The sequence below is a fragment of the Chiloscyllium punctatum genome, chromosome 26 (genome assembly GCF_047496795.1).
Source record: "Chiloscyllium punctatum isolate Juve2018m chromosome 26, sChiPun1.3, whole genome shotgun sequence".
Lineage (NCBI taxonomy): Eukaryota > Metazoa > Chordata > Chondrichthyes > Orectolobiformes > Hemiscylliidae > Chiloscyllium > Chiloscyllium punctatum.
This window is the reverse complement of record NC_092764.1, coordinates 5,682,141-5,703,105: the sequence shown is the minus strand read 5'-3', so window position 1 is coordinate 5,703,105 and position 20,965 is coordinate 5,682,141. Positions and strand designations below refer to the sequence as shown.

Genomic DNA, 20,965 nt, shown 5'->3' with positions numbered 1-20,965 from the left:
GTGGAGAGAGCGTGAGGGGGAGAGAGCGGGGGAAGGAGAGGGGGGGGAAGGAGAGAGGGGGGGGGAAGGAGAGAGAGGGGGAAGGAGAGACAGTGAGAGAGAGGGAAGGGGAGAGAGTTAGGGGGAGAGAGAGAGGGAAGGAGAGAGAGTGAGGCAGAGAGAGAGTGGGAAGGAGAGAGAGGGGGGAAGGAGAGAGGGGGGAAAGGAGAGGGGTGGAAGGAGAGGGGGGGAAGGAGAGAGAGTGAAGGAGAGAGAGGGAAGGAGAGAGAGTGAGGAGGAGAGAGAGAGAGAGAAAGGGAAGGAGAGAGAGGGGGAGAGAGTGAGTGAAGGAAAGAGGGAGAGAGTGAGGGAAGGAGAGAGGGAGAGAGAGAGAGGTAAGGAGAGAGAGAGAGAGGGAAGGAGACAGAGTGAGGCAGAGAGAGAGGGAAGGGGAGAGAGATTGAGGGAGAGAGAGAGAGTGAGGCAAGGAGAGGAGAGTGAGGGAGAGAGAGAGGGAAGGAGAGACAGAGAGAGAGAGGGAAGGGGAGAGAGTTAGGGGGAGAGAGAGAGGGAAGGAGAGAGAGTGAGGCAGAGAGAGAGTGGGAAGGAGAGAGAGGGGGGAAAGGAGAGGGGTGGAAGGAGAGGGGGGGAAGGAGAGGGGGGGAAGGAGAGAGAGTGAAGGAGAGAGAGGGAAGGAGAGAGAGTGAGGAGGAGAGAGAGAGAGAGAAAGGGAAGGAGAGAGAGGGGGAGAGAGTGAGTGAAGGAAAGAGGGAGAGAGTGAGGGAAGGAGAGAGGGAGAGAGAGAGAGGTAAGGAGAGAGAGAGAGAGGGAAGGAGACAGAGTGAGGCAGAGAGAGAGGGAAGGGGAGAGAGATTGAGGGAGAGAGAGAGAGTGAGGCAAGGAGAGGAGAGTGAGGGAGAGAGAGAGGGAAGGAGAGACAGAGAGAGAGAGAGAGGGAAGGAGAGACAGTGAGACAGTGTGAGGGAAGGAGAGAGAAAGCGAGAGTGAGGTAGAGAGAGAGAGTGAGGTAGAGAGAGGGAAGGAGAGACAGTGAGAGAGTGAGGGGGAGAGTGAGAGGGAAGGAGAGACAGTGAGGGAGGGAGAGTGAGGGAGGGAGAGTGAGGGGAAAGGAGGGCGAGTGAGGGGGAGGGAGAGTGAGGGGGAGGGAGAGAGAGTGAGGGAAGGAGAGAGAGTGAGGGAAGGAAGGAGAGAGAGTGAGGGAGAGAGAGAGTGAGGGGGAGGGAGAGAGAGTGAGGGGGGGAGGGAGAGAGAGTGAGGGAGAGAGTGTGAGGGAAGGAGAGAGAGTGAGGGAAGGAAGGAGAGAGAGTGAAGGAGAGAGAGAGAGGAGGAAGGAGAGACAGTGAGAGAGACAGTGAGGAAAGGAGGGAGAGTGAGGGAGAGAGAGTGAGGGAGGGAGAGAGAGTGAGGAAAGGAGGGAGAGTGAGGGAGGGAGAGAGAGTGAGGAAAGGAGGGAGAGAGAGTGAGGGAGGGAGAGAGAGTGAGGAAAGGGGAGGGAGGGAGAGAGAGTGAGGAAAGGAGAGAGAGTGAGGGGGAGGGAGAGAGAGTGAGGGGGAGGGAGAGAGAGAGAGAGAGGGAAGGAGAGAGAGGGGGAAGGAGAGAGAGTGAAGGAGAGAGAGGGAAGGAGAGAGAGTGAGGAGGAGAGAGAGAGAGAGAAGGGAAGGAGAGAGAGGGGGAGAGAGTGAGTGAAGGAAAGAGGGAGAGAGTGAGGGAAGGAGAGAGGGAGAGAGAGAGAGAGGGAAGGAGAGAGAGAGAGGTAAGGAGAGAGAGAGAGGGAAGGAGACAGAGTGAGGCAGAGAGAGAGGGAAGGGGAGAGAGATTGAGGGAGAGAGAGAGAGTGAGGCAAGGAGAGGAGAGTGAGGGAGAGAGAGAGGGAAGGAGAGACAGTGAGACAGTGTGAGGGAAGGAGAGAGAAAGCGAGAGTGAGGTAGAGAGAGAGAGTGAGGTAGAGAGAGGGAAGGAGAGACAGTGAGAGAGTGAGGGGGAGAGTGAGAGGGAAGGAGAGACAGTGAGGGAGGGAGAGTGAGGGAGGGAGAGTGAGGGGAAAGGAGGGCGAGTGAGGGGGAGGGAGAGTGAGGGGGAGGGAGAGAGAGTGAGGGAAGGAGAGAGAGTGAGGGAAGGAAGGAGAGAGAGTGAGGGAGAGAGAGAGAGTGAGGGGGAGGGAGAGAGAGTGAGGGGGGGAGGGAGAGAGAGTGAGGGAGAGAGTGTGAGGGAAGGAGAGAGAGTGAGGAAGGAAGGAGAGAGAGTGAAGGAGAGAGAGAGAGGAGGAAGGAGAGACAGTGAGAGAGACAGTGAGGAAAGGAGGGAGAGTGAGGGAGAGAGAGTGAGGGAGGGAGAGAGAGTGAGGAAAGGAGGGAGAGTGAGGGAGGGAGAGAGAGTGAGGAAAGGAGGGAGAGAGAGTGAGGGAGGGAGAGAGAGTGAGGAAAGGGGAGGGAGGGAGAGAGAGTGAGGAAAGGAGAGAGAGTGAGGGGGAGGGGAGAGAGAGTGAGGGGGAGGGAGAGAGAGAGAGAGGGAAGGAGAGAGAGGGGGAAGGAGAGAGAGTGAAGGAGAGAGAGGGAAGGAGAGAGAGTGAGGAGGAGAGAGAGAGAGAGAAAGGGAAGGAGAGAGAGGGGGAGAGAGTGAGTGAAGGTAGAGGGGAGGTGAGTGTGGGAGGGAGAGGAGGGAGAGAGAGAGAGAGGGAGAGGAGAGAGAGAGGTAAGGAGAGAGAGAGAGGGAGAGTGAGGCAGAGAGAGAGGGAAGGGGAGAGAGATTGAGGGAGAGAGAGAGAGTGAGGCAAGGAGAGGAGAGTGAGGGAGAGAGAGAGGGAAGGAGAGACAGTGAGACAGTGTGAGGGAAGGAGAGAGAAAGCGAGAGTGAGGTAGAGAGAGAGAGTGAGGTAGAGAGAGGGAAGGAGAGACAGTGAGAGAGTGAGGGGGAGAGAGAGAGAGGGGGAGAGAGAGAGAGGGAAGGAGACAGAGTGAGGCAGAGAGAGAGGGAAGGAGAGACAGTGAGGGGGGAAGGAGAGAGTGGGGGAAGGAGAGAGAGTGAGGGAGAGAGAGAGAGGGAAGGAGAGACAGTGAGGGAGGGAGAGTGAGGGGGAGGGAGAGAGAGTGAGGGAAGGAGAGAGAGTGAGGGAAGGAAGGAGAGAGAGTGAGGGAAGGAGAGAGAGTGAGGGAAGGAGAGAGAGTGAGGGAGAGAGAGAGAGTGAGGGGGAGAGAGAGAGAGTGAGGGGGAGGGAGAGAGAGTGAGGGGGGAGGGAGAGAGAGTGAGGGAAGGAAGGAGAGAGAGTGAAGGAGAGAGAGAGAGGAGGAAGGAGAGACAGTGAGAGAGACAGTGAGGAAAGGAGGGAGAGGGAGGGAGAGAGAGTGAGGAAAGGAGGGAGAGTGAGGGAGAGAGAGTGAGGGAGGGAGAGAGAGTGAGGAAAGGGGAGGGAGGGAGAGAGAGTGAGGAAGGGAGGGAGAGGGAGAGAGAGAGAGAGGGAAGGAGAGGGAGGGAGAGAGAATGAGGGTGAGGGAGAGTGAGGGTGAGGGAAGGAGAGAGAGGGAAGGAGAGAGTGAGGGAGAGAGAGGGGGAAGGAGAGAGAGTGAGGGAGAGAGAGGGGGAAGAGAGAGAATGAGGGAGGGAAGGAGAGAGAGTGAGGGAGAGAGAGAGGGAAGGAGAGAGTGAGGGAGAGAGAGAGGGAATGGGAGAGAGATTGAGGGAGAGAGGGAAGGAGACAGCGTGAAGGAGAGAGGGAATGGGAGAGAGAGTGAGGGAGAGAGGGGGGGAAGGAGAGAGAGTGAGGGAGAGAGAGGGGGAAGGAGAGAGAATGAGGGGGAGAGAGAGGGGGAAGGAGAGAGAGTGAGGGAGGGGTGGGGGGAAGAGAGGAAGGGAGGGGAGAGAGTGTGAGGGAGAGAGGGTGGGAGAGAGAGTGAGGGAGAGAGAGAGGGAAGGAGAGAGAATGAGGGGGAGAGAGAGGGGGAAGGAGAGAGAGTGAGGGAGAGAGAGGGAGGAAAGGAGAGAGAGTGGGAGAGAGAGGGAAGGAGAGAGCGTGAAGGAGAGAGGGGGGTAGGGAGAGAGAGAGGGAAGTAGAGAGACTGAGGGAGGGAGAGAGAGAGAGAGGGAAGGAGAGAGACTGAGGGAGAGAGAGAGAGAGAAGGAGAGAGACTGAGGGAGAGAGAGAGAGAGGGAGGGGGAGAGAGAGAGAGAGAGGGAGGGAGAGAGAGAGAGAGAGAGGGAAGGAGAGAGACTGAGAGAGAGAGAGAGAGGGAGGGAGAGAGAGAGAGAGAGAGAGAGAGGGAAGGAGAGAGACTGAGGGAGAGAGAGAGAGAGAGAGAGGGAGGGAGAGAGAGAGAGAGAGAGGGAAGGAGAGAGACTGAGGGAGAGAGACTGAGAGAGAGAGAAGGAGAGAGACTCAGGGAGAGAGAGAGGGAGGGAGAGAGACTGAGGGAGGGAGAGAGGGAGAGAGACTGAGGGAGAGAGGGAAGGAGAGACACTCAGGGAGAGAGACTGAGGGAGAGAGAGGGGGGAAGGAGAGAGACTGAGGGAGAGAGGGAGAGAGAGGGGGGAAGGAGAGAGACTGAGGGAGAGAGAGAGAGGGAAGGAGAGAGACTGAGGGAGAGAGAGAGAGGGAAGGAGGGAGACTGAGGGAAGGAGAGAGACTGAGGGTGGGAGAGAGAGAGGGAAGGAGAGAGACTCAGGGAGAGACTGAGGAAGAGAGAGAGGGAAGGAGAGAGACTGAAGGAGGGAGAGAGACTGAGGGAGAGTGGGGGGGAAGGAGAAAGACTGAGGGGGGGAGAGAGAGAGGGAAGGAGAAGGAGAGAGACTGAGGGAGAGTAGGAGGGAAAGAGGGAAGGAGAGAGTGAGGGAAAGAGGGAAGGTGAGGGAGAGAGGGAAGGAGAGCCTGAGGGAGCGCGGGCAAGAGGATGGGAAGAAGAGACTGGGGGAGGGAGGGAAGGAAGGAAGGAGAGAGGCAGAGGGTGAGAGACTAGGGGAGGGAGAAGGAGTCTGAGGGTGAGAGGCTGATGGATGGTGAGCATGTGAAGGAGAGAGAAGGAAGGAGCACGAGTGACCAAGTGAATGAATGATTTATTTGTTGTCATTTGTATTTTTCATGAATAATATGGTAAAGTACAGTGGAGAGTTCCAATGGTCGCTATAATTGGGGAACCATGTTGAATAGTTTAAGAATAAAAAGGATAAAGACATAACTGAAAGAGAGTCCTGAGCCAACAGCCCCCCTGTCACCACCTCCCAGGTACATTTCTGGTGAGTGCATTGTAAAGTTAAACACTGTGACCCCAGTCTGCGTTTCTCGGTACTTGTCCTGCTAATGAAGCCCCTGACTGTGTGTGTTTCACAACAGTGGCCATAAGAAATAGGAACATGAATAGGAGTAACCTTTAATCGGATCATGGCTGATCTGACATTCCTCAAGTTCACTTTCTTGCCCTTTCCCCATAACCCTTGATTCCCCAACTGATCAAGAATCTATCTTGATGAGCTGTGACTGTGCCAAAACTAGGCAATGTTACAAAGATGGAAATGGCTGGTCTTGGTGGTGATGTGTTTGGAATCATCTTGGGGTAAAGATCCCCAGAAGAAGGTTACAGCCCATCTGTTTCTTCTACAGCTGTACATGGCCCTGGTGAGACCACACCTGGAGTATTGTGTGCAGTTCTGGTCTCCAAATTTGAGGAAAGACATTCTGGCTATTGAGGGAGTGCAGCGTAGGTTCACGAGGTCAATTCCTGGAATGGCGGGGCTACCATTCGCTGAAAGACTGGATTGACTGGACTTGTATACCCTTGAGTTTAGAAGACTGAGAGGGGATCTGATTGAGACATATAAGATTATTAAAGGATTGGACACTCTGGAGGCAGGAAACATGTTTCCGCTGATGGGTGAGTGCCGAACCAGAGGACACAGCTTAAAAATACAGGGTAGACCATTTAGGACAGAGATGAGGAGAAACTTCTTCACCCAGAGAGTGGTGGCTGCGTGGAATGCTCTGCCCCAGAGGGCAGTGGAAGCCCAGTCTCTGGATTCATTTAAGGAAGAGTTGGATAGAGCTCTCAAGGATAGTGGAATCGAGGGTTATGGAGATAAGGCAGGAACAGGATACTGATTAAGGATGATCAGCCATGATCGTATTGAACGGTGGTGCAGGCTCGAAGGGCAGAATGGCCTACTCCTGCACCTATTGTCTATTGTTTCAGGTGAGGGAAAGGGGCAGACAGAGTGGCCAAGGAAAGGAGATTGTGATGATTGCTTCACCCATATTTAGTCTTGGCCAAATCATGTTACAGCCAATGTTGTACGTTTCAAGTTGAGCAACTCCATAAGCCATGCAGTAGCTGCCCTGCACACCACAAGCAGCAGAGATCAATAACCCAGTAATCTTATTTAGGGATGCTGATTGTGTAAAGACCACTTTTTAAAAAAAATCTTTTTGATTGTGGACTAAAATGGGATAAGAACTGGGGAAGGGTTACTGGAACTCATTGGGAGTTGTGTTTACACTGTTACTTTGCAAGCAGGGGTGGAGGAGGGAGAATGTGCCATGGTGCCTGGGAGGTGTGTGCAGAGTGAGATTCGTCCAGCAACAGATTGCTGATTGATTGTGGATAAGCTCGACAACAAGTCTCTGATTGGCTCCTTGGCAGAAGAATAGCTCGGATATTTATGATAGAGAAACGTCCAGACTTGCAGAAGGCACAAGTTCTGTTTATCTCAGCCTTGAATATACTTAACAGACTCCAGGGACTTGTGTATCTTTGTATTTTCCCAAGGGAGACCTCACAATTGAGGGATAACTATTGCCCAGAATACCCCAGTAGGACTCCCTGTGATAACCTAATCCTGAAGAAATTGCTCTTCTTTGAATAGCAATTGTCAGATCTTTTACATTCGCTAAGAGGGAAGATGGGATCTCCATTTAACATTCCATCTAGATGCTGTTACCTTTGACAGGGCAGCACTGGGTAAGTATTCCACTGATGTATCACGTGGAGGGGGTGCTTGGGTCTCGGGAGCAGGACTGAACCCCACGACACTTTGCCTTGGATATGAGCATATGATCCGTTAAGCCACAGGAGACCCCAAACAAATTCTTCTGCCAGGGTGCTGGACCTGTGGAATCCTCCAAAAGATAAGACTGTGGAGGAAAACTCACTGAGTATGTTGAAGAAATGATATGGAGGTGCTCGTGTTGGACTGGGGTGGAGAAGGTCAGAGGTCACATGACTCCAGGTTATCGTCCATCAGGTGTATTTGAAGTCACAAGCTTTCAGAGCGCTGCACCTTTGTCAAGTGGAGGGAAGTGACCTGTTGAACTATAACCTGATGTTGTGTGACTTCTGAGTTTATATTGAAGAGAGAACTAGATTTCTAGACATGACAGGCATCAATGGGTATGGGGAGAGAGCAGGAGGATGATAGATAGCAACTATGACCATGTTGAATGGTGGAGCAGGCTAGATGGGCTGAGTAACCAACTGCTGGTGTTTCCTTTGTTTTTAACCTGAAAAGGGAAGGTGGGCGTGTGGTTCAGCAACAGAAATCTGTGCCATTGACAGATACATTTCCTTTCAGGAGCCAGTGAGGAATCTCCAGTCGTTGTGACAAAGTATGGGATGCTGGAGGGAAGGAAGGTGTCTGTGAAGGGGACCGCTAAACCTGTCTATGACTACCTGGGAATCCCGTTTGCAAAGCCACCGATTGGAGCCCTGCGATTTGCTGCACCCCAGGCAGCAGAAGCATGGACTGGGATCAGGGAGGCAACCAGCCAGCCTCCTGGGTAAGAGTGAGAGTCTGGCTGATAGGCTCGGGCCTGACCAGCTTATTGGACAGAATTCCTGGGTTGAATCATGTGACATCTGCCTTCAGTCCCATCCAGTCCTGCCATTGGTCACAGTAAACCTGTCCTGTGGTATCCAGCCTACCATTCGTCAATCGGCCAATGAGATGATTCTTGTCTGTCAATCAAATCGCCCTTTTCTCTATTTTCCAATATTTTTTAAACAAAGGAAAGTGTTCAAAGACTCCACACAAGGCTGACAGTGGCAGTGCAGTGCTGAGGGAGTGTTTTATTGTCAGAGGCAGCATATTTGGATAAGATCAGCTTATTAGGGCATTTTGGGGCTAGATTTCTCCTGCAGGTACCTGCTCTGAAAGTGGAACAGACACTGTACTGTGGAGGTAATGGTAAAGCACTGGGGGATGGTTTATTTTCAGCCATTGTTCGTGAATTCTCCACAGCGCATTTTTATAAAGTGAATCAGCTTGATGGATAACCTGATTTCTGATGAAGGGGTTATGCCCGAAACGTTGATTCTCCTGCTCCTCGGATGCTGCCTGACCTGCTGTGCTTTTCCAGCACCACACTCTTGACTCTGAACTCCAGCATCTCAATCCTCACTTTCTCCTGGATTACCTAGTTTACTGAAATTCAATAAAACAACGAACTGCAGATACTGAAGATCTGAAACAAAAGCAAAATTGCTGAAGAAACTCAGGAGGGTTGGCAGCATCTATGGAGAAAAAGCAGAGTTAACATTTCAAGTCCACTGACTCTCCTTCAGAAAATAAATCCTCTTCCCTCCATCGATGCTGCCAGACCTGCTGAGTTTCTCCAGCAATTTCTGTTTATGTGCTGGGTTTAGATGTCATGGGATTTGAACTGAGAACTTCTCGGTGCTAGTGCAGTCCCATCGCTGTCACTTTGCCACAACAGGAAATGTTTCAGAATGCTATTTACCTGGAATCCATTTCTCTCTTTCCAACATCCCACAGATGTCTACAAGATGAAACTGCACTGGAGGCTTTGAAGAAATTGATTACATTTGATTTTGCTTCCAATAATTCAAGTGAGGATTGTCTGTACCTGAATGTGCACACACCTGTTGCGCCAAAAGACAAGAATAAGAGACTTCCTGTGAGTAAACTGTTGGCGTTAATTCTTCCCTGGCCCATAATGACAACCTGTGACCAGCTGGGAAGGTCATAGGTCTCAGAGCATCTTGTTCCCCAGACTGACAGAATTGGGGGTGATGCTCACCACTTACTGCAGGTGTCCCTGAATCAAGCCCGACCAGTGAGAGTTACCTGGTCTCAGCTATCACTGTATATGGTCTCAGTGTTATTTCATTAGGAAGGAGAGGAATCAGTCAACATTCCCATTTCTTGTGGTGATGGTGTCAGCTGTGGCTCAGTGCCTGCATTCTCACCTCTGAATCAGATGGTTGTCGGTTCAAGTCCCACTTCAGACAGTTGAAGATGCATTCAGGCTGATGCACTAGTGCAGTGCTGAGGGAGTGCTGCACTGTTGGGAGTGCTTCCTTTGATGGCCTGTCGCTGTGCTGTATTGAGCCCACACCCCTCACTCACAGAGATGTAAAGTATCTGACTGTGCTGTGGAGGTCATTCTGGGGGTAACAGTTATTCTTCAGCTCAAACTGTTAAAACAGACGGAGAGGCAATGGTCCTGTGGTATTTAATTGCTGGACTGTTAATCAGGAGACCCAGGTAATCTTCTGGGAACCCGGCTTTGAATCCCGTCCTGGCCGATGGTATAATTTGAACTGGGTAAAATCTGGAAGTAAGCTGATCGTGAGTCCACTGTCGATTGTTGGGGAAAACCCATCTGCTTGACTTATGTCCTTTAGGGAAGGAAACTGCTGACATTACCTGGTCTGGCCCACATGTGTCTCCAGACCTGCAGTAATGTGATTGACTCTGAGTCTAAACTGCCCTCTGGGCAATTAGGGATGGGCAAAAAATGAGAGTGCTAAAGAAGATTGCTGGAGATGTTACAATGCAGAATGTACTGGTTAATGATGAGTGATAGTTAACTGCCAAGTTGTGTTTACATTTTAAACAAGGCAGGCTCACCCTGATTACTTGTTGATATTTCTTATATAACATTTGAGGTGCAATTGCTGGTAACTTATCGTCAAATGTAGCCATTGGTTTTGTGCAGAGTAAGATCCCATAAACAGAAATGGAATTACTGAGTGGTTGATTTGAGTGGGGAGCTCTCCATTTGCTCTTTCAATGGTGTCTCCCACATTTCTGGCCCATCTGGAACAAGCAGAACTGCAGATGCATCTTCAACAAAGCTGCATTCGCTCAGGATTGTAGTAGATTGTCAGCTCAGGAACACAGGAATTGCTGGTTGAATAAAGGTTCCTCCTGCATCCACCTCTGACCATTGTGGTAGTTGTGCAATCCAACAAGAATCAATATTGTGCAATCACTCAGTTAGGAGATGTGATTACACAGCTCTAGAATAGGTGGGACTTGAACTTGGGACTTGAAGATTTTGGGACACTAGTACTGCATCACAAGGGTCCCTCATCCAATAGTAATATACTGAGGGTAAAGGAGCAACAATTAGACACCATGCCTGATCACACATAACAAAGTGTGATTTGGACTTTGAAAAGGCAAAGTTTACTCAGATAAGGAGGGACCAAGCTCAAAGTAACTTGGCAGAGAAATAGTTCACTGCTGTGTGATGAAATGAGTTACTGAAAAGTCAACAGTCATGAAAGACTAAAACTAAACTGAAACTTTCAACCATATAAAAGGTGCACATGAGTGATGACATGAGGGAAAGTGGAGATGAGAAGGGCCAAGCCGAAGAACAATAGGATTAGCAGATAACGTACCAAAGGAATAATAATTTTCAGTGTGTGTAGTGTTTATAACAAAGAGATCATACTGAACCTTGACAAGTCACTGTTTCAGTCTCAGGGTCTTATTTACAGTTTTGGGACCAGATGACAGGTCCAATCCAGCTTCATGTACAAATCGTGTCATTGTGCCTGAGGGAGGGATACAACAGTTTGGATCAGTCAAACTGACACCAGAGATGTGAATCAGTCATCATTCAGACAGACTTGAGTGACTGGGAATGTTCCTCTTGTGGGAGTGAAAGCTGTGAGGTTGCACCATAGAGAGATCAGGGAGAGACTGATTGGGGAAGTGCCTTCAATGAAAATAATTCTCAGAGTGACAGAGTTTAGGAGAAAAGTCTTGACACACAGGAGCATAGGAACCTGGGAAGCTAGACCGAGGACGCGGGTGGTGTTGGTGCTGTCAGCATTAAAGTACTCAAGGGAAAATTGGTGAAATATTTAAAACTGAGGAAGTTGGAAGATCTCACGGAGAGAACCATCAGTGGGCAGCGCATTGGATCGCTGTTTGTTTTCATATAAACCATTTGCAATGGGCCAAATGGCTTCCATACAATCACAGAATGGGCACCACACAGGAGAAGCCCATTATGTCTCTACTGGTTCTCTACAGGAACAAGTCATCTCGTGCCACTGTCCTCTCAGTCCCCTCTTGCCCTGAAACCGTTTCCTGCTCACATAATGATCCAGATCCCACTCGAGTGAACCTGCTTCCCCGACACACTCAGACAGTGCATTCCAGACCCTGAACCACTTGTTCCTAGCCCCATTGTTTCCTTTGAAGATCACCTTAAATCTGTGCTTTCTTGTTCTCAGTCTCTCCTAAATTCCTGTGGTTTTGACTTGATTCCAATTGTTGTTCACTTGTTTTGAAAGTCAAATTTCTTGACATTCGATCAGAGTGTAGCAGAGGGTAGTGCCTCCTCGCTCCCTGTCCAACATCATTACTGTTCTCAGTTGGATCGTAGGGTCTGTTTCCTTGCTATATGACTCTATGGCTATATTTCTACTGGCTGATTTATCTGATCACAGTTGATTAAATTGTAAAGAGCAGTTTTTTAATTGAAAGGATCCATTTGAGTTGTCATCGTGAGAAGATTGTCTTTCAGTAGCAACCAAGACCTGAATCCAACACAGCTCCCTCAGTCCAATCACCCAGCGGCTGGATTTCCACCAGATCCCAGTGAGCAGTTCTGATATTCTAACCAGATCCTGTTCTATCTGTCAGGTTATGGTCTGGATCCATGGTGGTGGATTCCTGATCGGAAGTGCATCTGTCTACGATGGATCACCACTTGCAGCTTATGAGGATGTGGTCGTGGTGGTGATCCAGTATCGGCTGGGAATTCTCGGATTCATCAGGTAAATACAAAGAGACAATCTGAAACATTGACTGCAGCTGAGAGGCCTCTTTGATTCATTATATCTGAACCAAAGCCATTGGCCTAATCCAGGCTCCCTCATTGTGTGGTTTGATGGCATGTTGAATTATGGGTTCCTGACAAATTGGTCAAAGAGACATTAAGTCAAGAACAGTTTAGCTGTTGCTTCCCCAGGCTTGGCAATCTTGATGGTGGACAGTCTCAGGATGAGTTGGGTGGAGGGGTTGGGGCAATGAGCATTTCAGACTGAGCTGCAGTGAAATGGTGTGAATCTTTGGAAATTCTCTGTCCTGGAAAGCTGCGGACAATGTGTCATTGATGCCTTTTGAGATTGACAAAGAGTGATCCTTGGTATGTCAGGGGATTCGGGGAACAGGGCAGGCAAGAGAAGATGACCCAGCAGATCATTCATAGAATGGAGCAGGTTCAATGGGCTGAAGAGCTCTCCCTCATGTTGTTAGTTTGGAGGATGAGGCAAGATTACATGGGCTGGAGTTGTTTGCTTTGAAACAGAGAAGGCGAGAGTGATATTCAACTGCGGAGTATAAAATTAGAAACAAGGTCCGAGCCAGTCAGAAAGATCTAGTTCCTTCCCAGAGAGCTCAGTACCTGGAAGACAGGTTTAAGATGTGACTGGCAGGAGGAGGAGAAGAATTGGTTTCACCCTGAGCGTAGTGGGAGTCTGGATCTCCGTCTTTGTGTGAGGATGTTTAGACCCTGGAGCAATCATGCTGTGACGTCACAGAGCTGCCCATCACTTGGTATAAATATCACAGTGTGGGCAGGGTTCAAACAGTCTGCAAAGAATACTGGAAGAAGCACATTGAAATGTAAGAATCTCTGAAGGACACAGAGAGTCCACATGGGCATGTAGGCATGATGAACATACATTATCCAAAGTAAATGTAGGTTAGAGCCTGGAATTAGGCTACCATGTATGATCAATGCTCAGTCTAAATTATAAATGGTGTCCTAAGTCCCAAACTTAACTATATCCAATGATGCAGCATCCATAGCTATTTCAGGTAAAGAATTTCCAAATATTCACAGCCCTTTAGTTGAAAACATTTCATCCCTGATCACCCCTGTCCCCGCCCCACACTGCCATAGTTTTCAGCCACAGGAAACAGCCTCTCAGTACTTATCCTTTTGTTTCCCCCGCCACACTCCATTCGTTCAGTGCTGTCCCGAATGACCTCAGGCTGACCCCTGTTGGTCAGCACGAGATGTTCAAAAACACTGCTGCTTCTCTCCTTGCTCACTCCTGTTTACCCATCTCCCCCTGTACTCACTGACCAACGTTGGCTCCTGGTGAAGCCAGGCTCACATGTAAAATTCTCAACCTTATTTTCAGTTCCCTCCATGCCCTCAACCACTGTGGCTCAGTGGTTAACACTGCTGCCTCACTGCGCCAGGGTCCCAGGTTCGATCCTATCCTCAGGAGACTGTCTATATGGAGTTTGCACATTCTCCCAATGTCTGCATGGGTTTCCTCTGGGTGCTCCAGTTTCCTCCCGCAAGCCTGAAGATCTGTAGGTTAGGTGGATTGTCCATGAGAAATGCGGGTTTACAGGGATAGGGATGGCTCTGGGTTTAAGTGGGATGCTGTTTGGAGGGCGGTGCAGACTTGATGGGCTGAACAGTCTCTTTCCACACTGTCGAGGATTCTATGATTTCCCAAGCTCTGTAATCCCCTCCAGTCCTATATCTGTCCAAGATCCGGGTTCCTCTAACTCTGGCCTTCTGTGTCTTTCTGATTTTCACGTCGGCCGTGCCTTCAGTTGCCTGGGCCCTAAGTTTGGGCGTTCTAAGATTCCCCTCTCAATCTCCTCACCTTCCTCTCCATTAAAATGCTTCAGTAAAATCAATCTCATTGACCAAGGTTTGGCTCCGTATCAAACATTGTTTGATAAAGCTCCAGTGAAGTGCCTTGGGATGATTTCCGATGTTGCTGATGCTTTATAAATGCAGGTTGTTGTTGCTGTTATAAGTGTCTCACACAGCAATATCTGCCCGATGTTCTGTCTTCAGCACAGGGGATGAGCATCTGCCGGGAAACTGGGGCATGTTGGATCAAGTTGCAGCACTGAAGTGGGTCCAGGAAAACATTGAGAACTTTGGAGGTGACCCAGGTCTGGTGACCATATTTGGAGAATCTGCTGGTGGAATGAGTGTTTCATACCATGTACGTGATTGGTCATTATTCTTACTCCTTCAGTCTGAAGTGTTTTAGTGAATATTTCCACAGTTTAATGTTATGTGCTCTTGGTTGAGCTGAAGAGCCTGTGAAACCAGTCTGTCCCAACACGAGACATTTATCTTTATCCTCGCAGGAGAATATGAAGTGACCTGTTGCTCAAGGTGACAGGAACAGGCCATTCAGCCCAACTGTTCCTGACCGGTTTCTCCCTGCCCCTCTTCACCCTCAAGCCAACAACAGATCTGATTGTTTTCTCTCGTTTGTTCCCTGTTAAACACATCGATGTTATTCACCTTGACCATTCTCCGTAGCAGTGAGTTCCCAATTCTCCCAACTCTTTCAGCACGCTGTTCTGTATACCACGGAACAGGGTGCTAATTGGTTGGGACATCATTGGTGGAGTTAAGCAAGAGCAGTTAACTGGAAAACCTAATTTCCAGAGCAGACTGGCCAATTTGGACTGGTCTGGACATTGCCAGGGATATGTCCCAGGTCAGAGCTAGGAATCCTGCAGCGAGTAACTCCCCTCCTGACTCCCCAAAGCCTGTCCACCATCAGCAAGGCACAAGTCAGGGGTGTGATGGAATGCATCCCACTTGCCTGGAATGGGTGCTGCTTCAACAACACTGAAGAAGCTGGACACCATCCAGGATAAAGCAGCCCACTTGAATGGCACCACACCCACTCCCTTCATCCCTGACACTCAGTAACAGCAGTGTGTATAAGATGCACTACAGAAACTCACCAAAGGTCCTCAGACAGCACCTTCCAAACCCATGGCCACATTCCATCTAGAATGGCAAGGGCAGCAGATACACAAGAGCATCACCCCTTGCAAGTTCCCCTCTAAGCCGCTCTCCATCCTGACTTGGAATATATCACCATACCTTCACTGTCACTGGGTCCAACTCCTGGAATTCCCTCCCTTAGAGCATTGTGGGTCTACCTACAGCACATGGACTGCAGCGGTTCAAGAAGGCAACTCACCCCCACCTTCTCAAGGGGCAACTAGGGATGGGCAATAAATGCTGGGCTCAGCCAGTGACAGTTGTGTCCCATAAGGAAGAGTGAACCGTTTTCCATCTCCATGATCCCCTTATCTGTCTTAATTTCTTTGTCCCCATTCTCGAGTCCTGAGTATTTATGTGAGTAGTTTTTAACAAACACAAAGGCCTCACACCGCAGGCCTCGCTTTGGTCTTAAATTAGTTTCTGGTGCAAAGATTAGCCCACTCCACCCTCCTGTCTGAACCCTGAGGCATTGCCTCCTATTGCTGGAGTCATAGAGAGGTACAGCACAGAACCCGACCCTTCAATCCAACTCATCCATGCCAGCAAGATATCCTAACCTAATCTACTCCCATTTTCCAGCACTTGGCTCATATCTCTCTAAACCCTTCCTATTCATATATCCATCTAAATGCTTTTTAAATGCTGCAATTGTACCAGCCTCCACCACTTCCTCCAGCAGCTCATTCCATACACGTACCACCCTCTGGGTGAAAAAGTTGCCCCTTAGGTCTCTTTTATATCTTTCCCCACTCACCTTAAACCTATGCCCTCTAGTTCTGGACTCCCCACCCCAGGTAAAGGACTTTGTCTATTTATTCTATCCGTGCCCCTCATGATTTTATAAACCTCTATAAGTCACCCCTCAGCCTCTGACACCCAGGTAAAACAGCCTCAGTCTATTCAGCCTCTCCCTGTAGCTCCAACCCTCCAACTCTGGCAACATCCTCGTAAGTCGTTTCTGAACCCTTTCAAGTTTCACAACATGACTTTCCAATTGGTGTGAAGGAGTTTCTCCTGACATCTCGGCCCAGTAAACAAGCTCTCATTTTAGATTTTCACACGAAACAAATGAGTTGTTGATACAGTAACTGCGGTGAGTAATGTTGAGGTTTACAGCAGAAGGGGAGGAACCTGCAAATTCCTGGAAAAGGACATTCAGACTCTTTCTCTCTCTGCAGTAAAGGTGCCTGAGGAAGGCCAGGTATTATAACCTGCTGACAATAAACAGTAACTAAGAGATGTTGAACTTAGTAAACCAATCAAATACTGCGGATGTTGGAAATCTGTAATAAAAACCAAGAAACTCATCAGTTCTGGCAGCATCTGTGGAGAAAGAAAGTTTGTATTTCCTGTCATTTAAGTCTGTTTCTGTCTGTTCTCAATTTCCATCCTTCAGAGGAAATACTTTCACTATCCTATCAAGTCCTTTTATTATTTCCTACACCTCCATTACATTGTCCATTGATCTTCTAAACTGCAATAAATACAGCTGTCTCACAGCGCCAGGGATCCAGATTTAATTCCACCCTTGCGTGACTGTCTGTGTGGAGTTTGCACATTCTCCCTGTGTCTGTGTGGGTTTCCTCTCATAGTCCAAAGCTGTGTGGGTTAGCCATAACTAATGCAGGATTATACGGTGAGGGATGGAATGGGCTTCAGAGGGTTGGTGAGGACTCAATGGGCTGAATGGCTTGCTTCCACACTGTAGGGATTCTATGAAATACAAGTCATTTTTCTGCAGCCTGTCCTCACTCTGTATAATCCCCTGCCATGATTCTGGTGAATATTTTCAATACTTCCTTAAAGATGAGTAGCGTTTGCCCTAGATGTGCTTCATAATACTCCAGCTGGAATCTGCCAGGACTCTGTACAGCTGAAACATCCACTGGCTCACTCTTGAACTCCAATTCATTTAATATTCCATTAAACTCTTTTTCTTCAGGGACTTGAGTCTCTATCCTACATCACGTACATGTATTCGGAAAGGTAAGGACTGATTAGGGATAGTCAACTTGGCTTTGTGCGTGGGAAATCATGTGTTACAAACTTGATTGAGTTTTTTGAGGAAGTAACAAAGAGGATTGATGAGGGCAGAGTGGTAGATGTGATCTATATGGATTCTGGATTAGTGGTGCTGGAAGAGCACAGCAGTTCAGGCAGCATCTGAGGAGCAGTAAAATTGACGTTTCGGGAAAAAGCCCTTAATCAGGAATACAAGCAGAGAACCTGAAGGTTGGAGAGATAAGTGAGAGGAGGGTGGGGTGGGGAGAAATTGATTGTCTGTTTTCAATTTTTCAATGTATAATTTCAGTTACATCACACTGCAAATGTTTGCTATAAATTCCCCGAGGCGGAAGATGAGGCGTTCTTCCTCCAGGCGTCTGGTGGTGAGGGAGCGGCGGTGAAGGAAGCCTAGGACTTCCATGTCCTCAGCAGAGTGGGAGGGGGAGTTGAAATGTTGGGCCACAGGGTGGTCTGGTTGATTGGTGCGGGTGTCCCGGAGATGTTCCCTAAAGCGCTCTGCTAGGAGGCGTCCAGTCCCCCCCAATGTAGAGGAGACCACATCGGGAGCAACGGATACAATAAATGATATTGGTGGATGTGCAGGTAAAACTTTGATGGATGTGGAAGGCTCCTTTAGGGCCTTGGATAGAGGTGAGGGAGGAGGTGTGGGCACAGGTTTTACAGTTCCTGCGGTGGCAGGGGAAGATGCAGGATGGGAGGGTGGGTTGTAGGGGGGTGTGGACCTGACCAGGTAGTCACAGAGGGGATGGTCTTTGCGGAAGGCGGAAAGGGTTGGGGACGGAAATATATCCCTGGTGGTGGGGTCTGTTTGGAGATGGCGGAAATGTCGGCGGCTGATTTGGTTTATGCGAAGGTTGGTAGGGTGGAAGGTGAGCACCAGGGGCGTTCTGTCCTTGTTACGATTGGAGGGGTGGGGTCTGAGGGCGGAGGCCCGGGATGTAGACTAGATGAATTGGAGGGCATCTTTAACCACGTGGGAAGGGAAATTGCGGTCTCTAAAGAAGGAGGCCATCTGGTGTGTTCTGTGGTGGAACTGGTCCTCCTGGGAGCAGATATGGCGGAGGTGGAGGAATTGGGAATACGGGATGGCATTTTTGCAGGAGGGTGGGAAGAGGTGTAATCCAGGTAGCTGTGAGAATCAGTGGGTTTGTTAAAAATGTTAAAAATGTTGGTATCAAGTCGGTCATCATTAATGGAGATGGAGAGGTCCAGGAAGGGGAGGGAGGTCCAGGTAAATTTAAGGTCAGGGTGGAATGTGTTGGTGAAGTTGATGAATTGCTCAACCTCCTCGTGAGAGCACGAGGTGGCGCCAATGCAGTCATCAATGTAGTGGAGGAAGAGGTGGGGAGTGGTGCCGGTGTAATTACGGAAGATCAACTGTTCTACGTAGCCAACAAAGAGACACCTGCGATAGGGTTAGGGTTAGGATTAACCCTAACGCTAACCCTATCGCAGGTGATCTATATGGACTTCAGTAAGGTGTTCGACAAGGTTCCCCATGGGAGACTGATTAGCAAGGTTAGATCTCATGGAATACAGGGAGAACTAGCCATTTGGATACAGAACCGGCTCAAAGGTAGAAGACAGAGGGTGGTGGTGGAGGGTTGTTTTTCAGACTGGAGGCCTGTGACCAGTGGAGTTTCACAAGGATCGGTATTAGATCAACTATTTTTTTGTCATTTATATAAATGATTTGGATGTGAGCATAAGAGGTACAGTTAGTACGTTTGCTGATGACACCAAAATTGGAGGTGTAGTGGACAGTGAAGAAGGTTACCTCGGATTACAACGGGATCTTGATCAGATGGGCCAATGGGCTGAGGAGTGGCAGATGGAGTTTAATTTAGATAAATCTGAGGTGCTGCATTTTGGGAAAGCAAATCTTAGCAGGTTTTATACACTTAATGGTAAGGTCCCAGGGAATGTTGCTGAACAAAGAGACCTTGGAGTGCAGGTTCATAGCTCCTTGAAAGTGGAGTCGCAGGTAGATAGGATAGTGAAGAAGGCATTTGGTATGCTTTCCTTTATTGGTCAGAGTATTGAGTACAGGAGTTGGGAGGTCATGTTGCGGCTGTACAGGACATTGGTTAGGCCACTTTTGGAATATTGTGTGCAATTCTGGTTTCCTTCCCATCGGAAAGATGTTGTGAAACTTGAAAGGGTTCAGAAAAGATTTACAAGGATGTTGCCAGGGTTGGAGGGTTTGAGCTATAGAGAGAGGTTGAACAGGCTGGGGCTGTTTTCCCTTGAGCATCGAAGGCTGAGGGGTGACCATAATTTTGTAAAATTATGAGGGGTGTGGATAGGATAAATAGACAAAGTCTCTTTCCTGGTGGCGGAGAGTCCAGAACTAGAGGGCATAGCTATAGGGTGAGAGGAGAAAGATATAAAACTATGGGGCAACTTTTTCACATAGAGGGTGGTACGTGTATGGAATGAACTGCCAGAGGAAGTGGTGGAGGCTAATGCAATTGCAACATTTAAAAGGCATTTGGATGGGTATATGAATAGGAAGGGTTTGGAGGGATATGGGCCGGGTGCTGGCAGGTGGGACTGGATTGGATTGGGGTATCTGGTCGGCATGGACTAGTGGACCGAAGGGTCTGTGTCCATGCTGTACATCTGTATGACTCTATAAGGTAGGACAGTTCCAGCTGAATTCTCCAATATCCAACTGGATTCCTCTACCAGACTGGGACAGGTGAGTGGGGAAATGGGGCCTTTAGAAAGGCTCGAAGCTAATGGCTGTTCTCTTTCTTGTTTTCCAGCTTGTTTCTCCTTTGTCCTCCGGCCTGTTTCACAGAGCAATATCAGAAAGTGGGACTGCTTTCATCAAGATTGGAATTCAACCTGATCCGAAATCAGCAGCTCAGGTGAGTTACTCCTTTTAAAATTAGAGGTGTTTTCTTCATTTCACAGTGAGGCATTTTCACTTGATATGTTTTTTTCAAAAAATCACCAAGGAATCAAACAATATTGCAATGACAGGATTTTATTTTGGCAAATGTGGGCGATTTGTCTGTAGCCCCTTGACATTGTTACATGTGGCCAGTCTCACACAGCGACTGGGGAGGGATAGATCTGAGCACAGCCTGCAACAGATCTAGAATAGAAGCCCAGCATCAGCTGTCTGCAGATTGACTATGTAACAGATCCTGAGGATTTCAGACTTTGCACATTCACAATATACAGGGTCCCTGGAATGTATTCATCAGGCTGTGGTCGATCGTTGAATTCCGTGCTGTGTGGATCCCTAGAATCCCTTTGCATGTTCATGCTAGAAGATACCCCTGGGATTGACCCTGCAGCAAGTGGGAGTGAGAGTTCCTGTGATTGGAAGAGCTGGTCATTGCAGGAGATTTCCCTTGCACTGAGCTGTGATTTAAACTCAGGGCCCCACGAACTGGGTGGACCCCTGCAGGAGGCTGGGTTCCAGCTGTGGGCTCATCATTGGACAAGCCGGGTTAGAACACAGAGGGACATCATTCAGTGGCTGTACATATACCTGCTTTTCCTGTAAGGACCCACTCACCCACTCTTTCCTCATAGTCCTGTAAATCTTTGATCTATAGATAATTATTCAGTTCCCTTCTGCAAACTGTGGCTGAATCAGCCTCTATCAGTGTGAGCCTGTTATTCCAGGTGCACAACTGAGATCTCATTTCCATCCCTGGAAATCCCAGGAATTTAAAAAGTCAAGAGATGTACAGCACAGAAACTAATCCCTCTGTCCATCTCGTCCATGCTGACCAGTTATCCTAAACTGCTTTAGTCCCATTTGCAGCATTTGGCCTATAACCCTCCAAACCCTTCCTATTCGTATACCCATCTGGATGCTTTTTAAATGCTGTAATTGTCCCAGCCTCCACCACTTCCTCAGGCAGTATACACTACCCTCTGCGTGCAAATATTGCC

At 48.9% G+C, this 20,965-nt stretch overlaps 1 protein-coding gene across 1 annotated transcript in view; it reads left to right on the top strand.

The window, feature by feature from the left end:
* The window catches only part of ces2b (carboxylesterase 2b), a 126,174-nt gene that overhangs the window by 27,207 nt on the left and 78,002 nt on the right, over window positions 1-20,965 (top strand). The window contains exons 2-6 of the mRNA XM_072595810.1: window positions 7,549-7,753; window positions 8,749-8,890; window positions 11,881-12,014; window positions 14,066-14,219; window positions 19,819-19,923. Coding sequence (XP_072451911.1) covers window positions 7,549-7,753; window positions 8,749-8,890; window positions 11,881-12,014; window positions 14,066-14,219; window positions 19,819-19,923 — 740 coding nt within the window. The remainder of the gene's footprint in view (window positions 1-7,548; window positions 7,754-8,748; window positions 8,891-11,880; window positions 12,015-14,065; window positions 14,220-19,818; window positions 19,924-20,965) is intronic.